Source organism: Nicotiana tabacum, chromosome 2, assembly GCF_000715075.1.
Source record: "Nicotiana tabacum cultivar K326 chromosome 2, ASM71507v2, whole genome shotgun sequence".
NCBI classification, from domain to species: domain Eukaryota; kingdom Viridiplantae; phylum Streptophyta; class Magnoliopsida; order Solanales; family Solanaceae; genus Nicotiana; species Nicotiana tabacum.
The window spans coordinates 74,882,984-74,907,971 of record NC_134081.1 but is presented as its reverse complement, the minus strand read 5'-3'; the positions used below and the strand labels follow the sequence as shown (position 1 = coordinate 74,907,971).

General features: G+C 35.9%; 5 protein-coding genes across 9 annotated transcripts; all 5 read left to right on the top strand.

Annotated features, from left to right (window-relative positions):
- The first annotated feature begins 8,574 nt into the window (after positions 1 to 8,574).
- LOC107794732 (putative amino acid permease 7) lies at positions 8,575 to 12,674 on the top strand. Of its 4 annotated transcripts, XM_075234517.1 has the most exons (8): positions 10,017 to 10,220; positions 10,316 to 10,397; positions 10,485 to 10,549; positions 10,688 to 10,781; positions 11,005 to 11,216; positions 11,324 to 11,457; positions 11,774 to 11,995; positions 12,080 to 12,674. In XM_075234517.1, the coding sequence occupies exons 1-8, from the start codon at positions 10,151 to 10,153 to the stop codon at positions 12,485 to 12,487; spliced, it is 1,287 nt and encodes a 428-aa protein (XP_075090618.1). In that variant the 5' UTR covers positions 10,017 to 10,150; the 3' UTR covers positions 12,488 to 12,674. The 4 variants fall into 4 exon arrangements, with proteins under 4 accessions (XP_016472742.1, XP_016472743.1, XP_075090618.1 ...); XM_016617256.2 differs by lacking the exons at positions 10,017 to 10,220; positions 10,316 to 10,397; positions 10,485 to 10,549 and adding exons at positions 8,575 to 8,759; positions 8,833 to 9,096; XM_016617257.2 differs by having other exon boundaries at positions 9,977 to 10,220; positions 10,316 to 10,549.
- A 919-nt stretch (positions 12,675 to 13,593) lies between these two features.
- LOC107794734 (putative amino acid permease 7) lies at positions 13,594 to 17,493 on the top strand. 2 transcript variants are annotated; one of them, XM_075234499.1, is made up of 7 exons: positions 13,594 to 14,048; positions 14,512 to 14,751; positions 14,878 to 14,971; positions 15,829 to 16,043; positions 16,173 to 16,306; positions 16,419 to 16,646; positions 16,998 to 17,493. In XM_075234499.1, the coding sequence occupies exons 1-7, from the start codon at positions 13,937 to 13,939 to the stop codon at positions 17,397 to 17,399; spliced, it is 1,425 nt and encodes a 474-aa protein (XP_075090600.1). In that variant the 5' UTR covers positions 13,594 to 13,936; the 3' UTR covers positions 17,400 to 17,493. The 2 variants fall into 2 exon arrangements, with proteins under 2 accessions (XP_075090600.1, XP_075090604.1); XM_075234503.1 differs by lacking the exon at positions 14,512 to 14,751 and having other exon boundaries at positions 13,790 to 14,048.
- A 1,018-nt stretch (positions 17,494 to 18,511) lies between these two features.
- On the top strand, positions 18,512 to 19,722 carry LOC142171567 (putative amino acid permease 7). Its single transcript, XM_075234506.1, has 2 exons — positions 18,512 to 18,800; positions 19,152 to 19,722. The coding sequence occupies exons 1-2, from the start codon at positions 18,663 to 18,665 to the stop codon at positions 19,551 to 19,553; spliced, it is 540 nt and encodes a 179-aa protein (XP_075090607.1). The 5' UTR covers positions 18,512 to 18,662; the 3' UTR covers positions 19,554 to 19,722.
- LOC142171569 (putative amino acid permease 7) lies at positions 19,708 to 21,863 on the top strand. Its single transcript, XM_075234508.1, has 2 exons — positions 19,708 to 20,955; positions 21,307 to 21,863. Exons 1-2 carry the CDS (start codon positions 20,818 to 20,820, stop codon positions 21,706 to 21,708), a joined length of 540 nt encoding a protein of 179 aa, XP_075090609.1. The 5' UTR covers positions 19,708 to 20,817; the 3' UTR covers positions 21,709 to 21,863.
- A 973-nt stretch (positions 21,864 to 22,836) lies between these two features.
- LOC142171568 (putative amino acid permease 7) lies at positions 22,837 to 24,032 on the top strand. The gene is made up of 2 exons (XM_075234507.1): positions 22,837 to 23,110; positions 23,462 to 24,032. The coding sequence occupies exons 1-2, from the start codon at positions 22,973 to 22,975 to the stop codon at positions 23,861 to 23,863; spliced, it is 540 nt and encodes a 179-aa protein (XP_075090608.1). The 5' UTR covers positions 22,837 to 22,972; the 3' UTR covers positions 23,864 to 24,032.
- Positions 24,033 to 24,988: the final 956 nt, after the last annotated feature.

Below are 24,988 nucleotides of genomic sequence, written 5' to 3'. Positions count from 1 at the left end.
TAATCCATTAAAATTAACAGAAATCGTACCTTTCCTTTAGCTTGAGGCAAAGGCCCTACGATGTCCATACCCCATTTCATGATGGGACATGGTGATATAACTGAATGTAACAGTTCCGTTGGTCGATGCTTGCTATTGGCATATCGTTGACATTTATCACATTTGGCTACGAAGTTTTTTGCTTCTTCTTCCATTTTTGGCCAATAATATCCTGCCCTTATTAATGTCTTCACCAATGATCTTTCCCCGGTGTGATTTCCATAATGCCCCTCATGAATTTCTCTCATTACATACTTCATTTGCGATGGACCGAAGTACCGTGCTAAAGGTCACCAAACATTTTGCGATATAAATTTCCGTGAATTAAGCAGTACTGGGCAACTTTCAACCGTAACAATTTAGATTTCTTCTTATCCTCGGACAAGATACCATACTGCAAAAGGTTCACAAATTCGTTTCTCCAATCCCAAGTTAAATTATTGAAATTTGCCTCACCCTTAGTTTGATCGAGTGTTGAATGAAACAAATGTACCACAATAGCATTTTCTGCATTTGTTGCATCTGCGACAGACACGAGATTTACCAATGTGTCTTCTTCTATATTTTTCTCCATAGGTATTTGCACGACTTTCCGTGTATGAAATTGTTTGAGCAATTCTCGTACCTTTTTTGAGGTATTGCTGCATTCATGTCTTTCTTGTCACGTAAGTCCCCTGTATTTTATTAACCACCAGTTGCGAGTCACTTTTGATCACAATTTATTCGATACCAAGTTCTCGTGCCAATTCCAAGCATGCAATCACAGCTTCATACTCTGCGTCATTATTAGTGATTGGATTATATTTTATTGCATGTTTTATGACTTCACCTGAGGGTGGAATTATAATAATACCTAAACCTGCTCCTTTAACATTCGAGGAACCGTCAGTAAATAGGATCCATGTCCCCGAATTAGCTCCGGTATACACTTGTAGTTCTTTTTCTACTTCAGTAAGTTCGTGCTAAAATTCACTACAAAATCTGCTAACACCTGCAATTTTATTACAGTTCTAGGCTGATATATGATATCATACTCATTGAGTTCTATTGCCCATTTAGCTAATCTACCAGATAATTCATGTTTATGCAGTATGTTCTTTAGTGGGAAGGCAATTATAACAAAAATATGGTGACACTGAAAGTAAGGTCGTAACTTTCTTGATGCCATAATTAAAGCTAAAGCAAGCTTTTCTAAGTGTGGATACTGTGTCTCAGCATCTAGTAAGGACCTACCAACATAATAAATTGGGGATTGTTTACCTTTATCTTCACGTACCAATACCGTACTTACCGCTACTTCTGATACATCGAGATAAATGAGCAATCTTTCACCGTTTTTTGGTTTGGCTAACAGAGGCGGATTTTATAGATACGCCTTTAGGTCGTTCAAAGCTTGTTGGCACTCGTCGGTCCATTCAAACTGATTTTGATTTTTCAACACCGAAAAGAATTTAAAACTTTTTTCTGATGACTTTAATATAAATCTTCCTAGAGCTGCTATGATGCCTGTTAATCTCTTCACCTCTTTATTGCTCGTGAGTATATATGGTATTTCCTCAATAACTTTGATATGTGCGGGATTTACTTTGATACCTCTGTTAGAAATAAGAAAACCTAAAAACTTACCTGAAGCCACGCCAAAAATGCACTTTTCCGATTTAACTTCATATTATACTTGCGTAGAATCTCAAAGTTCTCAGACAAGTGTTGAAAATGATCCCCCGCTTATATTGACTTGACCAACATATCGTCTATGTAGACTTCCATGGTTTTTTCCAGGTATTCTTGAAATATTTTAGTCACCAATCTTTAATATGTAGCTCCAGCATTTTTCAAGCCAAATGACATGATTTTGTAATAGTAAGTCCCATTGTCTATGATAAACGAAGTTTTTTTTCATCTAGAGAGTCCATTTTTATTTGGTTATATCTTGAATATGCATTTAAAAAAACTTAAAAGCTCATGACCTGTGGTAAAATCAATTAACTGATCTATATGCGGTAAAGGAAATAAATCTTTAGGACAAGCCTTATTTAAAATCAGTATAGTCTATGCAAACTTGCCATTTTCTATTCTTTTTTTGGAACCACAACGGTATTACTATTAGCTAACCCGTCAGGGTACTTAACCTCTCGTATTGAATCAATTTTCAAAAGCTTTTGTACCTCATCCTGGATCACTTGATTTTTGAAGGACCCTTGCTTCCTTTTCTTTTGCTTGACAGGTGGGTGTAATGAATCCTCATTCAGCTTATGAGTCATCACCTCTGGTGGTATACCTGTCATATCTGAATGCGACCAAGCAAAGTAATCTGCGTTAGTACGTAAAAATTCAATTAACTTACCTTTCATCTCTGGGATAAAATTTGCTCCGATGTAAGCTTTTCTGTCTGGCCAGTGGAAAAATAGTATTACAGCTTCGAGATCCTTGGTGGTTGTTTTAATGTTCTCATTTTCCTTTGGCTCTTGAATCACATCGGGTCTCTAGTCGACATCAGTCTGCACTCTCCTGTTTTCAGTTGAGGTTTGAACAGCAATGTCCTCAACTGAGTTCTGTAATTGCTATTTCGTATATATATCATTGGCTATTGTGCTTGCAATCACCACCAAGTTAATACTTCGTGAAGCTTGTTGATCTCCGTAGATTCGACGGATTCCCCACTGTGAAGAAAATTTGATAACTTGATGCAATGTGGATGGGACTGCATCCATATCATGAAGCCATGGTCTTGCCAAAATTATATTATAGTCCATATCCGCGTCTAACACCTGGAACTTTGTATCCTTGATGACCTCTTCTGTAAATGTGGTAAGTACAATATCTCTTTTCGTAAAAACGCTTGAATTATCAAACCCGGACAAGGACCGTGCTTTTGGTATGGCCTTATCATTAGCTTGCATTTCATTTAACACCCTCAGTAAAATGATGTTCACTGAGCTACCTAGATCAATCAAAACTCATTTTACATTAGTATCATGTAAAAGTAAAGATATTGCCATTGCATCGTTGTGAAGAATCATCAAGCCATCCGCGTCTTCATCGTCGAATGTAACACTGTCACCATCCAAGACTTGTTGGACTCGCTTTCCGTGAGTGATAATGAGTTTTGATGTCTTTTTCGCGGATGTATATCTTACTCAATTGATCCCATCTCCTCCAATTATGATGTTGACTGTTCTCTTTGGGGATGGAGGTTTTGGGGGTTCTTGTATGTTCTTCATGTATGATTGTCTCCATTTCTCACTAAACAGAGCAGTAAGATAGCCTTGCTTCAATAAGTGTTTAACCTCTCCTTGCAAAAGCCTGCAATCCGTTGTTCTATGGCCATGATCATTATGAAAGTCGCACCAGGAATCTGGATTTCTTTTGTTCGGATCTGATCTCATTTCTTTTGGCCATCGTACCTTATCTCCCATACCTCTTAAAACAACCACTAATTCAGAGGTGCTAATGTTAAAGCTATAGTCCCATATTCTTGCTTGTGTATTGGGATCATTACTTCGGGCATCCCGCTCCTTTTTTAACCTGGATGAAGAACTCGTGTCTTTTTATCTTGATCTTGAATCAAATTGTGCATTCTCCTATTTAGATCGAGAGTCTCACCCCGCAAGTCTCATGTATGGCTTGTACCTATTTTACCGGACCTCTTTTCTGATTCTAAGTATCTCAAACCTGGTCTTTCTTCGACCCTTAGGCGTGCGACTGTATCTTCTTCTATCCCCAGCTTTGTGTTGTAACTATTGTACACATCGTTCCAAGTTGTTGTAGGAAATTCTCGCAAACTTTATTTCAACCTCTTCATGGCTTCTGAACTTTTCTCGTTCAAGTTGCTCGCGAATGCCATAGGCGCCCAGTTATCAGGAACTCGAGGCAACATCATCCTCTCTCGCTGGAATCTATCTACGAATTCCCTGAGCAATTATGTACTCCCTTGTTTAATGTTGAAGATGTCTTCCATCCTTTTTTTAATTTTTTGAGCCCCCGAATATGCTTTATAAATGAATCTGCAAGCTCAACAAAAGAATCAATAAAATTTTCAGGTAAAAGAGAAAACACTTCTTTTGTGAGTATTTCGCCAAACTTTTTAACCAAAACTGATATGATTTCCTATTTGGTTAAATCATTGCCTTTCACGCTGGTAGTGAATGCGGTTACGTGATCTTGAGAGTCAGTTGTTCCATCATATTTGGGAATATTAGGCATTTTAAACTTGTTAAGAATTGGTAAAGGTATTGCACTTGGCTTCCAGGGTTGCTGTGAATATTTGTCAATATCCATACCTTTGATCACGGGAGACACGCCGGGTATTTGCTCTATACGCTCGTTTTGCTCCTTCAACCGTTTCTACAAAGTTAGCACTAAACTTTGTAAACTAGAATTATTTGGTGTACCTGACCCTCCATCGGGAGATTCATTGGGAATTTCTCCACTTTCAGAGTTATCAAGTCCCGAACACGGGTTCTCCAAAGTTGTTGTATTAACTGGTGGAGAAGTTTGCACTGCATTGGGTAACCCTATGACAAAAGCCCGCAGTGCACTATTCATGTGTTCTGCAATCAATTGCTTTAGCGCATCCTACTCCACGGTTTAGTCATCTCCCTGCTGTTCATCAGTGCGCGAAGCAGACCTTTCAGCTGAACTTTCACGGGATTGCTGAGATGATCCCGTAGGTGTGTAGTGTGGTGGAGTTCTACCTTGTTAGTTCAGTTGGGGTTTCTCGTTAACGGTTGGCATACTTGGTTGTTAAAAATGAAGTTTGGAAAGTGAACAGATTATCAGACTTCCGGTAACGGAACTAATTTATTTAACCCAAAAATAGATTTTTCGGTCAAAGTCAATATCAAGAAAAAATCGGGTTACTGATAACCAAGATTTACTTCACTTTTTCAATAATTTGAAGAATAAATCAAGGAATGAAAATAATTGATAAAGAAAATACGAAACGGATTAATAATCACTCCCAAAATTGCGGTTTAGAACCTTGAGAATAAAGTAAAGAATGATTGCATAAATTTTAATAAAAATTCGATGATATTACAAATGAGGTTTCAGTCCTTATATAAGAGCATACAATGATAACGGTTTTCTTACTTAATTCGGGCTCACTAATGGCATTAATTACCTTGATTACCCGTTCCCATATACAATTGTAACGGAAGTATTTATGGCTAAAGATTTCCGGTAACCGTATCGATTTTTCTTCCTTATTTATGACAGGTTCGTGCGTGCATCTTTCCTTCTTAACGGTCTTTATTCATTCCGCTCATGTTTCTCCTTTTACAGTTTTCAGGTCCGACTCTTTTCTTAGTGTAACCCCGAGAGTATTCCTCCCATGCCTTTTTTCGCATTCTTTAACTCGTCTAATTAAGAACTTCACTTGTCGCTATATTGATGGTCCACGCACCATGCCCTGTCACCTCGATGATAGTCAACGTGTCATGCCTTTTTTCCACTAATACAATTATCACACAAAAGGTCAAATTTTTAGCGTTGGATATGCAAGTCATTCACACATTCGGGCTCGCCATTGAAATTTTTACATGATAGGTCTCTTATTTAAGACTATTTATATAAATAACATCACTTGTGATTTATTTATTTATTTTATTCCTTTCTTCCTTTCTTCCTTATTAAATATTTCTCTCTCATCTATATGGTAATGAAAATATGATAAATTCAACTTTTTTGGAGTTTAATATTTTTTAATTGTTTGGACATTTTGATCTATAAGCATGTATGAAGTAATGTAACTTAAATTCAGTAAATATTTATAAAACGTACATTGTATAACCACATATTATTTTATTTAATAATTTTATATTCTATTATATTTGAATATAACAGTTACAGATTTATCGTATCTTTCTAGAATAAATTTAAAGATTTATGTTATTTTTTAAGTATAAATTTGTCATAATAAATTTAAGAATCCTTTATGCCATGATTTTATCTTCCTTTTCACTAATTTCTATCCCTTTCACAAAATTCTATCACTAAACAAAATGAACAGCTTTAAACGTGAAGCATGCGTGAGTCATTTTTATACTTCATATATAATAGTAATACTATATAATATTTAAACAACTACAATGTGCTCTACATATATACTAACAACTATACAATAAATATGTGGTATATTTTATATTATAAAATTTAATATTCCGAATATACGTCGTATATATTTATCATATTGAGAAAAAGAATTATATACTATGTATATCCAAATAAAATAATATTTTATACTAATAATATTTAATTTATACTTCATAATATACTTATTAAATAAATATTAATGTATTATACAAATTATATAATTTGTATAATATCTAAATATTATAAATATCACGTATTTATCCAAGTATGCACTATAATACAAGCATTCATATTTATCAATAAAATATGGTTATACCACCAAATAAAACGTTACCATAATTGAAATAGAGAGAAAGTAACAATAAAATCATAATTAATGACAATTTCATTATTAGATGGGAACTGAAACCTTTTGGTTTTATATTTAAGGAAATGAACACTTTAGAGCGTGATTGTAGGTAAGGGTATAAAACTTTCTGCTATGAATATAATTATTTAGTTGCCTTGTATGTAAAATACCTATTGTTGCTGCGTGTGTGAAAAGTTTTCTTAAATTTTGTCTATTTATGTTTTTTCCCCTTGCCATTCCGTGTAGAAATGGCGTGGGATAGCTAATTTTTAATATGATATTTAGTTTTTATCCAGTATTTTTAATGCTGAGCAAAAATAGTCACTACTTTATTAAAATTAATATGAAAAGACGTTTTTACCCTTTCTTCATGAGTGTTGTATAAATATTAATTACGTTGTGTCCTTAATATTTACACTGCACACATGAAGTTAAGAAGGTCATGTCCTTAATATTTACACTGCACATATGAAGTTAAGGACATGATGTCCTAAAGTTTAACAACGAAATGTGCAAATATAGGACACTTTGTCCTTAATATTTGCATAGCATTCATGAAGTTAAGGACATCATGTCCTTAATATTTACACAGCACCCATGTCTAGTACAGGAGTATTTTCGTCCGGGCAGATAAAAATTTATTAAGCACTAGCTAAAAAAATAAATACATTTTAAATAGTGGCTAAAGAGTAAAGACATCTCTAATTAGTGGCTAACTGTGCACTTCCCCATTTTGTGGATCAAGATGATAAATAAAAAAGCCCACTAATTTGCGTTTTTCCACTCAGCGATTTTTTGAACGGAACTACTCCTATATCCAAATGTTTTCTTATTTTATTTAAATTTTTTGAATTATATTTGTTTTAAATATGAGTAGATCAAATTTTTTATCCAATGAGTTGTTATCGAAATAAAATTTACAGAGTGACAAGGTAACGACTCACTTATTATAATCTGACAGTCCAGTGATCAACATTGGAGAGGGACAATTATCCATGTCGTCGAGAACAAATATCTCAGACGCAGTGAATGTTTATAAGGTGGCCCAGTCAGTGTTCAAACAGATCTTTTATATAATACTTCACATGTAGGCGATTCTCAAAATCAAGAAAATGTAATTAGAAGAGTATATACCTTACAGCACACATAAATAATAAGGCTTGAATTTATTTAATTCTTCAACTTATAAATCTCTGTAAGATGTTTTCTCGAGAAGTGCATTAGTACGACACGTATGTTTATTTATCTACTTTTCATTTTAAATAAAAATCTTTCATGAAGAAGTGGTAGTTGATTTTTGACCATTGAGTTGGGACTTGGGAGCTGTTAATAGTGATAAGATAATGACATAACTGCAGTTGAGTGTCTAAACGAAAAATATATAGAAGTAGCAAAGATTTTCATGAAGTGGAACCAAATTTTTCGTTTGTTAGCAATTAGCATAAGTCACCCTCTTCAATAGTGACTCCCACTGGAATCTACTTTTTTTGGGGAATAAAATTTACTCCTGACTAATGTTCATTTGTTAGTAGTAATTACTACATAAACATTTTATGTTGTAGCGCCTTGTTAGTAATAATTACTACATATAAAAAAACATTTTATGTTGCAGCGCCTTTTTAGTGATACAACTTTCAGAAAGTCCTAAACAACTTGATATATAACAAATATCTTTACTCATTTCTAAATTGCATATATATCCAGTATTAGTATGTTATTTTTATTCTATTAATTTAAACTCTTTCTTTTTCCTTCATTTTTTAAATAAATAAAAACAAAAATTAACTATGCTTGTTAGTAAAAGGAAAAATCAAAAACTTTATCCATAAGCTTAGAAAACAAAATCTAACTTGCTTTGGGACAAAAGAAAATAAAACAGATGTGGACTGGCGGTTGCCTAGACTTTTCTGAAGTGGACTTTGAAAAGCTTAAAAGTAATTTTAGTCTGCCACGTAAAGCATGCTAAGGAGTTCTGATAGATTTCTTTATAACTAATTCCTTTGATTTAGCATTTGTTTTGAACGCAAAATATATTAGGTAGAAAATTGGGACCACAAAATAAGAGAATATTAGTGTTATGTTTCCAATAAAGAAGAAGGCAGTAGCCAGTAGGTAAAGATATGGCAAACGGTTTTTATTATTGTTGACGTGGAGTAGTACACGCCATAACTAATTGACAGATTGATTATTCTATTGTACGAGGTCAGAGAAATGGCTGGTGAAATAGAACATGATCCACAAACATCATTATTGGCGGCGCCATTTTCTGAGAGAAATGGTATCTTGAATTTAGTTATAGATTCTTTCTATCTGACTTGGTTTTCTGATTTGGTTATGGTTTATTTGTGTAGTTGTATACTCTGATATTGGGAAAAAGGGAACAAAATGGAGTGCAGTGGCGCATATAATAACAGGGGTTATAGGGGCAGGGGTACTATCACTTGCATGGAGCATAGCAGAATTAGGATGGATAGCAGGTCCATTGGCTATTCTCTTCTGTGCAGCAGTTACCCTTTTTGCAACTTCCATACTTTGTGATTGCTATAAATCTCCACATTCTGCTCTTGGCCCTACTATAAACCACTCTTTATTGGAAGCTGCAAGATTCTACTTTGGTAAGCTACTGTTCACAATATTTCTTTTACATTCTGTTGGGATTTGATTTACCTTCTTATCATACATTTCTGAAAATACTGCTGTTATCATCATTATTTTGCATATTAAAGTTTGATACTTTTGGGAGAGAAGACTGAACAATTAAAGATTGAGGATTTGCATTTGAGTGTTGTTGTAGCTGGCCTGTGAGCTGCGGGATACAGTCCCGAAGTCTTCTCCTCACCATTGACCTCCTCTAGACCTTTGTCCTATCCCTGGAAATACAAAAAGAACATAAATTACTCTATCAAAAATAGAAAAATAAATATGATCACATATTGAGAATCAAACTGAACTATAGTATCATATAAACATAAATATCACATTATTGAGAATCGCGGCTAAAAAGTATAGTATCATACGAAACAACAGTTGTTCTGGACAGATCGTCTCTATTTTTCTGTTTCTCATTGTGACGTTACAACTTTTCATAATTGTTGATTTTTCATTGATCTGAATCTTTTCTTTAATCAAACCAATTGATGTCTATCATAGGAGGGGGGGGGGCTCACCTCTCTTTGTATATTAGCTTCCAAAATGAACACATTGATTTGGATCAAAATTTGGTTGGGACCTGTCAGGCCTTGAAAAAGACATGTATCAATGCAAATAGCTAATATCCATACATGGCCATAGTGACAAGAACAAAAATTGTTAAAGGTCACTAGACTCTATGCATAAATAGTCATCTTTGGTGAAAATTCTTGTGGAAATGTCTATCTCATGGTGTCAAGTTAGGGCCCCTTGGAAGGATGCTATTGTCATTATATGACGAGAAGAAATTCTATTTCCCAAATTTGTCTTCTCTGCAGTTAAAAGGTAGATTTACAACAGAAAACTACAACCAAACGTTTCTGTAAGTGGAAGTTCCATCATTCTTGATAAAACTTATGGCCAACTCCAATAAATTTGGAGTTCTTCTAATAGATGAAGGCTTTATGCAGCTCATGCTTTTGCTTTAGGGTTCCTATATCTCTAAATTCTTAGCGGCCGTCTGAGATAGATCGATCTGAGATGAAAGTTGAACATTCTCTAGAACAAGAGAAAACTTCAGGCAATGATGATATAGATGCAATTAGAACTGGTAAAACTCTAAGATATCTCAAATTTTCTCCGGTCCTTGAGTTTTAACATTAACTAGGATTAAGAAACAACAGTCGACATATATTTTCTTGTCAGGAACTGTGTGGAGTGCAGTTGCGCATATAATTTCTGCTGTAATTGGAGCTGGTGTTCTCTCTCTAGCCTGGAGCACAGCACAGTTAGGATGGATTGCAGCGCCAATCGCCTTGTTCTTTTTTGCACTTGTTACGTACATATCTGCATCCCTCATATGTGACTGTTACAGGTCACCTGATCCAATAACAGGAACGCGAAATCACTCTTACATTGATGCCGTTAGAGTTAATCTTGGTAGATTGTTCCATCCTATGATATAAAATTATCTTAGAAACTCTTTCAGCAGTCTCTCATATTAGGATTCCCTCTTTTACATTTTTGTGGGGAAGGGGATTAGAAACTTCTTTGATGTGTTTTGACTTACTCGTTCAGGCAAGAAATGGACGTGGGTGTGTGGTTTGCTTCAGTATGTGAGCTTCTATGGGACTGGTATTGCCTATATAATTACAAGTGCAACAAGTATGAGGTTAGTTAGCTGTGTATACAGTTTAGATTTTAGACTCTCAGAATTTGCAAGTGTCTCAATAACAATAAACATGTCACTTTGCTACGCTCATTTGGTCCCGTTATCAGATAACATTATATCCATTGTAGTATGTATGCCCAGTCTTCAAAAGACAGTGTATGCAATTCAAGCTTAATGAGACATGTTTACGTTAGGTTACTAATCTCTCTGACCATTTTTGCAGAGAAATTCAGAGATCAAATTGTTACCGCAAAGGAGCAAACGCTGATTGCCAGACTGGGAAAAACATCTTTATGCTGATTTTTGGTATTATTCAGATAGTAACGTCGCAGATACCAGATTTTCATAACATGACGTGGTTATCTGTTGTCGCTGCATTAATGTCATTTTGTTACTCTTTCATTGGGTTGGCACTTGGGTTCTCTAAAGTGATTGGTAAGGCTTGGCCTGTTCTCTTTCTATGTTTCTTGGTTTTCATTTCAAATTTCCAAAAACTGTTGTACTGAATAATTTTGTGCATTTTCTTGATGTTGGATATGCAGACAACAGGCGTATCAAAGGAAGCATTGTGGGAGTACCGGCAAAGAGTGCTGCTCAAAAGATATGGTTAGTGTTCCAGGCACTCGGAGACATTGCTTTTGCCTATCCTTATTCGATCATTCTCCTGGAGATACAGGTATTATGTAATGATATTCCACAGGTTTTATGTGTCTACTGTGTGCAAGTCTTAAGTTCTGGATTTCTTAATTTATCATAGTGAATGCTTAATGGATCCAGCTCATAGAATTTGTCCTGATACTAGATCATTGAATATGGATTTAGCTTTTTTCGAGCTTGCTCAAGAGCATAAACACCACCTTAGCTAAATTTTCTGAAACCAAGCTGAAGCTATCACACTACTGACACTCTAGTTGGACTAGTTAAACTAAAAGCATCACAAAGACTGCTAATCTTTCTGCTAATAGTAAATTTGTTTTTTTTATGGTGTGAAGGATACACTAAAATCGCCTCCACCAGAAAATCAGACCATGAAGAAGGCATCAATGAGTGCAATAGTTATCACCACTTTCTTCTATCTATGCTGTAGTGGCTTCGGATATGCAGCCTTCGGGAATGACACGCCAGGGAACCTCTTGACAGGTTTCTACGAGCCGTTTTGGCTTGTTGACTTTGCTAATGCCTGCATAGTTCTGCATCTGGTTGGAGGGTATCAGGTAGTACTAAAATTCTAGTGTTTTCCTTTAGCCCTTGGTTTATGAAAGCTTCAATTTAATATGACGAAATGCTTGTTTCCTTAGGTATACAGCCAGCCTGTGTTTGCATTTGTAGAAAAAAAGTTAACTCAGAAGTTCCCAGAGAACAAATTCCTGAATAAGTTCTATGCCATCAAACTTCCAGTGTTGCCAGCTTTTCAGTTGAACTTCTTTCGGTTATGTTTTCGGACTTTTTATGTTATGTCTACAACAGCAATAGCAATGGCATTTCCTTATTTCAATCAGGTATTAGGAATCTTGGGAGCCTTGAACTTTTGGCCTATGACCATCTATTTCCCAGTGGAAATGTACATTGTGCAAAGGAAAATTGGAGCTTGGACAAAAAAATGGCTTCTTCTTGAGGGTTTCAGTATGATCTGCTTGCTTGTATCTGTAGTTGGTTTGATTGGATCAATTGAGGGAATAATTAGTGCTAAATTAGCTAAAATGTAAAATTCTCCTCTTTGATTCTCAAGAATCTTGCTACAAGTTGCTTGTCTTAGAAATCAGAAAAGCTTCCTATTTGAGGTCTTTGCTAGCAAATACTAAGATTTTAAATGACAATCAGCCAAAAGACTCTACACATTTTCAGTACTTGTACAATGCTACACACTTGTTGGATTTAAGCTGTATTGAGGGATTATTTCTGTCTCAATCAATCAAGAATTTTGCATTAGAACAAATTCAGTTATTTCATACAATTCTTCTGGTCTAGTTTGAATGGTTTAGATTATGAATCCTATTCTAAATATTTAACAAAGCAATTATTAAATATTGGTTTCGTGCTAATCAATTTTATTAAAGTGATATGTGCGTATTTGCTAAAAAGGCAATTTGGCCGAGATTCTTATTAACATTAATAATAATTCGATGTAAAAGACGTTATTAAATGAGGTGAAAAAATACAAACCAAATGGCTCTCTTTATTTTGTCTTTATCTACGGAAAACCATATAAATATAAATATATCTTTTCAATGTTTTGTAATCTAAAACTGGAAATGAGAATAATAGTAATAGTGAAAGAATGGAAATGGAGCAATAACAATGAAAATAACAACTATTAATGGAGGAAATTACTATCAGTGCCCTTCATTACGAATTACATTCAACATATACTCTTTGATTGATTAACCACTCCAACCTCCCAATTAAGAAGAAGTTTGCCCATTTTTACACACTCTTTGATTGCTCCAGTGGTAAGCACCCTCCACTTTCAACCAAGAGGTTGTGAGTTCGAGTCACCCCAAGAACAAGGTGGGGAGTTCGTTGTGAGTTCGAGTCACCCCAAGAACAAGGTGGGGAGTTCTTGGAGGAAGGGAGCCGAGAGTCTATCGAAAACAGTCTCTCTACCCTAGGGTAGGGGTAAGGTTTGCGTACACACTACCCTCCCCAGAGGGAGTCTGGGGAGGGAGCCGAGGGTCTATCGAAAACAGTCTCTCTACCCTAGGGTAGGGGTAAGGTTTGCGTACACACTACCCTCCCCAAACCCCACTAGTGGGATTATACTGGGTTGTTGTTGTTGTATATATTATATTTTAATACACACTGAGTCACGGGCATCAGCAGTTGAATCTCTCATTTTGTTGTTTGTCTAATAAAGCAAGGTGCAATTTGAAGTGCTGTACTGAATAAAAGATTGAAAGATTGCGGGTAAAAGACGCCGAACACCAAGTAGTTGATTGTCAAAATATTCAATTGGTCTTTTTCAGGAATCCAGATTAATTGGGCTTCAAACCGGCTACTAGACTCCGAGTGAAATGGGAAACCCAAAAAATGAAATTATTTTAAAAATGGACGGACATATGTCAATTTCTTTGAAATATTAAAAAAGAAAATATTGTTAAACAAATTTGCACACAGAGAGTAATAACTTTCCATGAAACTTGGACACAGTTCAGGCTATGCCTTTGGTAGTTGATGAAGACGTTGATTCTGAGATGCCTTTTTTGGAGGCAAATTATGCTTCTTCTTCTTCCTCCTCCCCATCTTCTACAACTGCCCTCAAAAGAACAGGTACTATGCTTACTTCTTCCAATCTTTTCTTCTTCAATTATTACATTATTGGTCTTTCTACCACAACAGCAAGGTCAACTTTTTAACAGCTACGTACTATCTTTTCTTGTCAAATACTTCATTTTTTTCTTTTGTTCTTCAACCCCATTTATCCCCAGTTTACCACTTAGGCTTCATTTTACAAAAAAGCTTGAGTCTTGATTATAACAACTTGGGTTCATAGTGAAACGTTGTCAAGAATCTTGCTTTAACTTGTCCTCTGTCTGATTGAAGGAGATTTTGTCTTAAAGGTATAGTCTTGATCTTTTTCTCAAAAGAAAAAATAAATGGGAAAATGATTTACTGTTGGAGCAAGAGTTGACCATTTGTGAAATAGATTCATTTCTAGTAATTTCTTGTGGAATAAACTGAAACATGTACAAGTAATTGATACTTAGAGAAACTAATGTGTGTGAGAATTCAGGAAATGAATGGACAGCTTTGGCACATATAGTAACAGCAGTAATTGGTTCTGGGGTTCTATCATTAGCATGGAGTATGGCACAACTAGGTTGGATTGCAGGTCCATTGGCCATGCTCTCTTTTGCATGTGTCACTCTTACTTCTGCTTTTCTTCTCTGCAACTGTTATCTATCTCCTCATCCAGATACTGGCCCTGATCATAGAAATGCCTCTTACCTTGATGCTGTTCTCAATATTTTAGGTGAGAAATTTCAAGTGCACCTTTTGAACTTGGCTTGCCAGCAATTCACTTCTTACCTTGCTGAACTCAAAAGGGTTGTAATGGACTTGGACTTACCCAACTAATTCTTTTCTTCTGGCGTCTCAGGAGAAAGAAATGCGTGGTTTTGTGGAATCATTGTTCGTATAAATTTCATCAAGGTTGCAATTGTTTATACAATTACGTCCACTATCAGCATTCGGTATGTCAGCAATCTTTTATCCACTGGTATTGTCAATGTCTCCTTTCAAAATTTCTGCACATACCTTTCCTTTATGAGCTTTGCTGCTTTTCATGCTCAACTTTTGTTTTGTTTGTCCATGACCTCAAGGTTGCAGTTCAATACTATAACACTTAATTTTTTGATGGTTGCTTTCTGAAATAGCTTGGAGTATTGCTGTTGAATAATCCTATCTATCAGCAGATGTATAATTACAAATGAACTCCTAGTCATCAATATATAATGAATTATGGACCCATAGCAACTGTAATGAGGTTTTCATTTCAAACTATCTTCTGAGATGCCCTTAAGCCTTAACAACTCTAAGATAAACTAGTTAGGGAATCTTATGGGTTCAAGAAATAGCAAATAATACAGTTTAAACCTTCGAAATTAGTTATAAGCAGAGATATGTAATCATATCATCATTTTAATCAGATAATTTGAGGGATAAGGAAGCCATATCTAATAATTAGTGAAATTAGGAATTATGTCCCGTTATCAAGGGATAGAAGTTCCATAACAAATGGGATCAGGAATCCCTGTATACATTACATAGTGTAAATATAAAAGAGTTGATGTTGCTATCATGTATTCTCAAACTTAAAATGGTTGGGAAGTCATAATATTTATTGGATTTAGGAAATGTATCCCTAAATGATATTAGCATAGATAAGGCTATGCTGCATAGTATAAATATACAAAGGCCGAGAGGTATTGCTCTCATGCATTCTGAAAACTCTCTCGCTTATTCTCAATGCTTTAACACCTATAGAAGTGCATTAGGAAGGATTTCTCTAATGGGTGAAATTGATAATGCGTCCTCTAAATGTCTGCAGAGCAATCCAGAAATCAAACTGCTATCATGATCAAGGGCATGATGCTACCTGTCGATATGGAAGTACAAGATATATGGTTATATTTGGACTAATCCAAGTTATAGTGTCTCAAATTCCTGATTTTCAGAATATGAAGTGGCTCTCCATAGTTGCTGCAGTCATGTCATTCACATATTCAATTATCGGATCAGCACTTGGCTTAGCCAAAGTAATAGGTAGGTTACCTTTCACATATGTCATTTAATGCCACAAATTCTTCACATCAACAAGCATGGTTATGACTTGGATCTCAGGTAAGATGAGCCATTATATTAGATTTCCACTTGCCGAATCTTGATATGCAGAAAATGGAGAAATCAAAGGTAGCATTACAGGACTGACAAGTTCTACTGCTGCTGAAAAACTATGGTTGGTTGCTCAAGCACTTGGGGACATTGCCTTTGCCTTTCCATTCTCTCTTATATTTCTGGAGATACAGGTGCTGCAATTTGCTTTCTACACTTTGCTTTCTACATTAAGTAATAAAGTATGTTCTTAAACGGAATTAAGCAACACTGAAGCAATTAGTTATAACTTTTAAATATATGAAGGACACATTAAAGGCGCCTCCTCCAGAAAAGATCACTATGAAGAAGGTATCAATAATGGCAGTCTGTATTACGATGTTTTTCAACCTTTGCTGTGGGGGATTTGGTTATGCAGCTTTTGGTAATTCCACACCGGGAAACCTCTTGACAGGATTCGGTTTCTATGAACCATATTGGCTTGTAGACTTTGCTAATGCATGTGTTGTTCTTCATCTTGTTGGAGGATATCAGGTACGCTTTCCCTAAATCTTCTTTCAAGTCTAACAATGTTTCCCCATATTCTCTTAGACAACTTTTGTACTTTCGCAGTTTTTTTAAGCATTAGACTATTTTTGTCAGTGAATATCTTTCTGGTAGTTTGATTTCTGTTTGATGTTCTTTGTAAATAGAGTTATGCAAACTCCACTGTTGAGTTTTTGGAAGAAAAAGTGTTTTCAAACCTGTTTTTGCAAAACGAAGTTGTAACTCTTTTTAAAGATTTCCCAACTCAGTAATACAAGCTCGGCTTTTGAAAAACTTCAAACAAACATTATTGACTTCCTCGGAGTTGATCTTTCATATTCACTTGAATATGCTTTACAGATTTTCAGCCAGCCACTATTTGCAGATATTGAGAGATGGTTTGCAAGAAAATTCCCAGAGAGCAAGTTTATTCACAAGAATCACACCCTTAAACCATTACCAATGCTGCCATTTAAATTGAACTTGATGAGATTAGTCTTCCGAACAGCATATGTTGCATTAATCACAGGGATTGCAGTATTATTCCCTTACTTTAATCAGGTCGTGGGGGTGTCTGGAGCAATAACTTTTTGGCCTGTTGTCGTTTATTTCCCTGTAGAGATGTACTTAACCCAGAAAAAAACTGAAAGTTGGAAAACCAAAGCTATAGTGCTCCGTGTGTATACAATGGTTTGCCTGATTGTGATATTGTATGCTTTTGTAGGGTCTATCAGAGGAGTGATAGTTGCTAGGTTCAGTTAAAATATACTTACTCACATCCCTCTCAACAGGCATTAGATCAGTCAGAAGAAATGTACTGAATTAGTAGTGTGGAAATATTTAATATTGATTATGCGAACAATGGTTTACTCTGTCAGTAACAAAACATATAATGAAATGTAATTTTCGAGAGTCCAGCATTCTTTTGTTATTTTCTGCAGGCCCCTTAATACAAAGCTTTGGCAAGATACTATGAGTCCATCAACTACTATTCAATCCCAAATTGCTCAGACATCTGGAATATGAATCCTTCATATTCATTCTGTCTATTAGCGCATATTTCATTCCAATACTAAATAATCTTGTTAAATCGATATTCTCTAAGACTAGAGGTTCCTTAAATCTCACACTTTATTAAGATGGTGTATCAGATAAAAACTCAGTTGCTCCATGTTAGATCAAGAAAATGATGCTATGTTTTATATCATGAATTTAAAAGCTCAACATCCATTGTAACTTTTCCACTTGAACTTTTGGCTTACTGTTTCTTTTCTCAAGGAATAACACAAGATGTTCAAATTTAGGACCCATGTCCCCCCTCCCTCTCTCACCCCGAATGCTCTTTTCTTATCCTGCTTAACAATAGTGCCATCTCTTTCATTGTTGATCTCTAAGTTTCGCGCAAACAGAATCCTACCGATGGAGAGAAAGAAACGCCAACCGGTAACTCTAAAGAAAGTATCATAATGCAAATGAATAGCATATTTGGCTTTGCATGAAGCCAAAGATTGCAGGAAATGAGACAAGACCATCATCCTGCGAAAACCTTAAAACTTGGGAAAAATCTCAGCTCTTATTTCCAGTAAAATAGTCCCTACTGCACTCGATTTGACAAGATGGATAGGATCCCATGCTGTGGAAAAGATATCGTCAAGAGGGGTAGTGGACACCTGTGGAAGACCACAAACGCTCCTCTTAACTGGCATCTCATTCCTAAGCATGCTGGTAAAAAAACAAGCTATTAGAGATGGGAAATGACCCAGTTATGCATAAGCAGTAGTTTTCTCATATCAGTTTGCAGGATTTCACCACAACCTTCAAATCTCTGATTCATGAAGAGGGGAATTGTGTACCCAAAGCACAGGCGGTCACTTGCACAAGAAACTTGATCATGAAAACCGTGAGGATTCAGATGATGGAAAAAAACAAGGAATGGATCAAAGATTTTCAATTCAGATTGTGTTCTGTGGGAGAATATCATCTGAAGATTAGATTTTTCTAATATGTAAAGAGGCTGAGTCAAAAATGTCATCATTTGGTTATGCAGCTTTTGGTAATTCCACACCGGGAAACCTCTTGACAGGATTCGGTTTCTATGAACCATATTGGCTTGTAGACTTTGCTAATGCATGTGTTGTTCTTCATCTTGTTGGAGGATATCAGGTACGCTTTCCCTAAATCTTCTTTCAAGTCTAACAATGTTTCCCCATATTCTCTTAGACAACTTTTGTACTTTCGCAGTTTTTTTAAGCATTAGACTATTTTTGTCAGTGAATATCTTTCTGGTAGTTTGATTTCTGTTTGATGTTCTTTGTAAATAGAGTTATGCAAACTCCACTGTTGAGTTTTTGGAAGAAAAAGTGTTTTCAAACCTGTTTTTGCAAAACGAAGTTGTAACTCTTTTTAAAGATTTCCCAACTCAGTAATACAAGCTCGGCTTTTGAAAAACTTCAAACAAACATTATTGACTTCCTCGGAGTTGATCTTTCATATTCACTTGAATATGCTTTACAGATTTTCAGCCAGCCACTATTTGCAGATATTGAGAGATGGTTTGCAAGAAAATTCCCAGAGAGCAAGTTTATTCACAAGAATCACACCCTTAAACCATTACCAATGCTGCCATTTAAATTGAACTTGATGAGATTAGTCTTCCGAACAGCATATGTTGCATTAATCACAGGGATTGCAGTATTATTCCCTTACTTTAATCAGGTCGTGGGGGTGTCTGGAGCAATAACTTTTTGGCCTGTTGTCGTTTATTTCCCTGTAGAGATGTACTTAACCCAGAAAAAAACTGAAAGTTGGAAAACCAAAGCTATAGTGCTCCGTGTGTATACAATGGTTTGCCTGATTGTGATATTGTATGCTTTTGTAGGGTCTATCAGAGGAGTGATAGTTGCTAGGTTCAGTTAAAATATACTTACTCACATCCCTCTCAACAGGCATTAGATCAGTCAGAAGAAATGTACTGAATTAGTAGTGTGGAAATATTTAATATTGATTATGCGAACAATGGTTTACTCTGTCAGTAACAAAACATATAATGAAATGTAATTTTCGAGAGTCCAGCATTCTTTTGTTATTTTCTGCAGGCCCCTTAATACAAAGCTTTGGCAAGATACTATGAGTCCATCAACTACTATTCAATCCCAAATTGCTCAGACATCTGGAATATGAATCCTTCATATTCATTCTGTCTATTAGCGCATATTTCATTCCAATACTAAATAATCTTGTTAAATCGATATTCTCTAAGACTAGAGGTTCCTTAAATCTCACACTTTATTAAGATGGTGTATCAGATAAAAACTCAGTTGCTCCATGTTAGATCAAGAAAATGATGCTATGTTTTATATCATGAATTTAAAAGCTCAACATCCATTGTAACTTTTCCACTTGAACTTTTGGCTTACTGTTTCTTTTCTCAAGGAATAACACAAGATGTTCAAATTTAGGACCCATGTCCCCCCTCCCTCTCTCACCCCGAATGCTCTTTTCTTATCCTGCTTAACAATAGTGCCATCTCTTTCATTGTTGATTTCTAAGTTTCGCGCAAACAGAATCCTACCGATGGAGAGAAAGAAACGCCAACCGGTAACTCTAAAGAAAGTATCATAATGCAAATGAATAGCATATCTGGCTATGCATGAAGCCAAAGATTGCAGGAAATGAGACAAGACCATCATCCTGCGAAAACCTTAAAACTTGGGAAAAATCTCAGCTCTTATTTCCAGTAAAATAGTCCCTACTGCACTCGATTTGACAAGATGGATAGGATCCCATGCTGTGGAAAAGATATCGTCAAGAGGGGGTAGTGGACACCTGTGGAAGACCACAAACGCTCCTCTTAACTGGCATCTCATTCCTAAGCATGCTGGTAAAAAAACAAGCTATTAGAGATGGGAAATGACCCAGTTATGCATAAGCAGTAGTTTTCTCATATCAGTTTGCAGGATTTCACCACAACCTTCAAATCTCTGATTCATGAAGAGGGGAATTGTGTACCCAAAGCACAGGCGGTCACTTGCACAAGAAACTTGATCATGAAAACTGTGAGGATTCAGATGATGGAAAGAAACAAGGAATGGATCAAAGATTTTCAATTCAGATTGTGTTCTGTGGGAGAATATCATCTGAAGATTAGATTTTTCTAATATGTAAAGAGGCTGAGTCAAAAATGTCATCATTTGGTTATGCAACTTTTGGTAATTCCACACCGGGAAACCTCTTGACAGGATTCGGTTTCTATGAACCATATTGGCTTGTAGACTTTGCTAATGCATGTGTTGTTCTTCATCTTGTTGGAGGATATCAGGTACGCTTTCCCTAAATCTTCTTTCAAGTCTAACAATGTTTCCCCATATTCTCTTAGACAACTTTTGTACTTTCGCAGTTTTTTTAAGCATTAGACTATTTTTGTCAGTGAATATCTTTCTGGTAGTTTGATTTCTGTTTGATGTTCTTTGTAAATAGAGTTATGCAAACTCCACTGTTGAGTTTTTGGAAGAAAAAGTGTTTTCAAACCTGTTTTTGCAAAACGAAGTTGTAACTCTTTTTAAAGATTTCCCAACTCAGTAATACAAGCTCGGCTTTTGAAAAACTTCAAACAAACATTATTGACTTCCTCGGAGTTGATATTTCATATTCACTTGAATATGCTTTACAGATTTTCAGCCAGCCACTATTTGCAGATATTGAGAGATGGTTTGCAAGAAAATTCCCAGAGAGCAAGTTTTTTCACAAGAATCACACCCTTAAACCATTACCAATGCTGCCATTTAAATTGAACTTGATGAGATTAGTCTTCCGAACAGCATATGTTGCATTAATCACAGGGATTGCAGTATTATTCCCTTACTTTAATCAGGTCGTGGGGGTGTCTGGAGCAATAACTTTTTGGCCTGTTGTCGTTTATTTCCCTGTAGAGATGTACTTAACCCAGAAAAAAACTGAAAGTTGGAAAACCAAAGCTATAGTGCTCCGTGTGTATACAATGGTTTGCCTGATTGTGATATTGTATGCTTTTGTAGGGCCTATCAGAGGAGTGATAGTTGCTAGGTTCAGTTAAAATATACTTACTCACATCCCTCTCAACAGGCATTAGATCAGTCAGAAGAAATGTACTGAATTAGTAGTGTGAAAATATTTAATATTGTTTATGCGAACAATGGTTTACTCTGTCAGTAACAAAACATATAATGAAATGTAATTTTCGAGAGTCCAGCATTCTTTTGTTATTTTCTGCAGGCCCCTTAATACAAAGCTTTGGCAAGATACTATGAGTCCATCAACTACTATTCAATCCCAAATTGCTCAGACATCTGGAATATGAATCCTTCATATTCATTCTGTCTATTAGCGCATATTTCATTCCAATACTAAATAATCTTGTTAAATCGATATTCTCTAAGACTAGAGGTTCCTTAAATCTCACACTTTATTAAGATGGTGTATCAGATAAAAACTCAGTTGCTCCATGTTAGATCAAGAAAATGATGTTATGTTTTATATCATGAATTTAAAAGCTCAACATCCATTGTAACTTTTCCACTTGAACTTTTGGCTTACTGTTTCTTTTCTCAAGGAATAACACAAGATGTTCAAATTTAGGACCCATGTCCCCCCTCCCTCTCTCACCCCGAATGCTCTTTTCTTATCCTGCTTAACAATAGTGCCATCTCTTTCATTGTTGATCTCTAAGTTTCGCGCAAACAGAATCCTACCGATGGAGAGAAAGAAACGCCAACCGGTAACTCTAAAGAAAGTATCATAATGCAAATGAATAGCATATCTGGCTTTGCATGAAGCCAAAGATTGCAGGAAATGAGACAAGACCATCATCCTGCGAAAACCTTAAAACTTGGGGAAAATCTCAGCTCTTATTTCCAGTAAAATAGTCCCTACTGCACTCGATTTGACAAGATGGATAGGATCCCATGCTGTGGAAAAGATATCGTCAAGAGGGGGTAGTGGACACCTGTGGAAGACCACAAACGCTCCTCTTAACTGGCATCTCATTCCTAAGCATGCTGGTAAAAAAACAAGCTATTAGAGATGGGAAATGACCCAGTTATGCATAAGCAGTAGTTTTCTCATATCAGTTTGCAGGATTTCACCACAACCTTCAAATCTCTGATTCATGAAGAGGGGAATTGTGTACCCAAAGCACAGGCGGTCACTTGCACAAGAAACTTGATCATGAAAACTGTGAGGATTCAGATGATGGAAAGAAACAAGGAATGGATCAAAGATTTTCAATTCAGATTGTGTTCTGTGGGAGAATATCATCTGAAGATTAGATTTTTCTAATATGTAAAGAGGCTGAGTCAAAAATGTCATCATTTGGTTATGCAGCTTTTGGTAATTCCACACCGGGAAACCTCTTGACAGGATTCGGTTTCTATGAACCATATTGGCTTGTAGACTTTGCTAATGCATGTGTTGTTCTTCATCTTGTTGGAGGATATCAGGTACGCTTTCCCTAAATCTTCTTTCAAGTCTAACAATGTTTCCCCATATTCTCTTAGACAACTTTTGTACTTTCGCAGTTTTTTTAAGCATTAGACTATTTTTGTCAGTGAATATCTTTCTGGTAGTTTGATTTCTGTTTGATGTTCTTTGTAAATAGAGTTATGCAAACTCCACTGTTGAGTTTTTGGAAGAAAAAGTGTTTTCAAACCTGTTTTTGCAAAACGAAGTTGTAACTCTTTTTAAAGATTTCCCAACTCAGTAATACAAGCTCGGCTTTTGAAAAACTTCAAACAAACATTATTGACTTCCTCGGAGTTGATCTTTCATATTCACTTGAATATGCTTTACAGATTTTCAGCCAGCCACTATTTGCAGATATTGAGAGATGGTTTGCAAGAAAATTCCCAGAGAGCAAGTTTATTCACAAGAATCACACCCTTAAACCATTACCAATGCTGCCATTTAAATTGAACTTGATGAGATTAGTCTTCCGAACAGCATATGTTGCATTAATCACAGGGATTGCAGTATTATTCCCTTACTTTAATCAGGTCGTGGGGGTGTCTGGAGCAATAACTTTTTGGCCTGTTGTCGTTTATTTCCCTGTAGAGATGTACTTAACCCAGAAAAAAACTGAAAGTTGGAAAACCAAAGCTATAGTGCTCCGTGTGTATACAATGGTTTGCCTGATTGTGATATTGTATGCTTTTGTAGGGCCTATCAGAGGAGTGATAGTTGCTAGGTTCAGTTAAAATATACTTACTCACATCCCTCTCAACAGGCATTAGATCAGTCAGAAGAAATGTACTGAATTAGTAGTGTGAAAATATTTAATATTGTTTATGCGAACAATGGTTTACTCTGTCAGTAACAAAACATATAATGAAATGTAATTTTCGAGAGTCCAGCATTCTTTTGTTATTTTCTGCAGGCCCCTTAATACAAAGCTTTGGCAAGATACTATGAGTCCATCAACTACTATTCAATCCCAAATTGCTCAGACATCTGGAATATGAATCCTTCATATTCATTCTGTCTATTAGCGCATATTTCATTCCAATACTAAATAATCTTGTTAAATCGATATTCTCTAAGACTAGAGGTTCCTTAAATCTCACACTTTATTAAGATGGTGTATCAGATAAAAACTCAGTTGCTCCATGTTAGATCAAGAAAATGATGTTATGTTTTATATCATGAATTTAAAAGCTCAACATCCATTGTAACTTTTCCACTTGAACTTTTGGCTTACTGTTTCTTTTCTCAAGGAATAACACAAGATGTTCAAATTTAGGACCCATGTCCCCCCTCCCTCTCTCACCCCGAATGCTCTTTTCTTATCCTGCTTAACAATAGTGCCATCTCTTTCATTGTTGATCTCTAAGTTTCGCGCAAACAGAATCCTACCGATGGAGAGAAAGAAACGCCAACCGGTAACTCTAAAGAAAGTATCATAATGCAAATGAATAGCATATCTGGCTTTGCATGAAGCCAAAGATTGCAGGAAATGAGACAAGACCATCATCCTGCGAAAACCTTAAAACTTGGGGAAAATCTCAGCTCTTATTTCCAGTAAAATAGTCCCTACTGCACTCGATTTGACAAGATGGATAGGATCCCATGCTGTGGAAAAGATATCGTCAAGAGGGGGCAGTGGACACCTATGGAAGACCACAAACCCTCCTCTTAACTGGCATCTCATTCCTAAGCATGCTGGTAAAAAAACAAGCTATTAGAGATGGGAAATGACCCAGTTATGCATAAGCAGTAGTTTTCTCATATCAGTTTGCAGGATTTCACCACAACCTTCAAATCTCTGATTCATGAAGAGGGGAATTGTGTACCCAAAGCACAGACGGTCACTTGCACAAGAAACT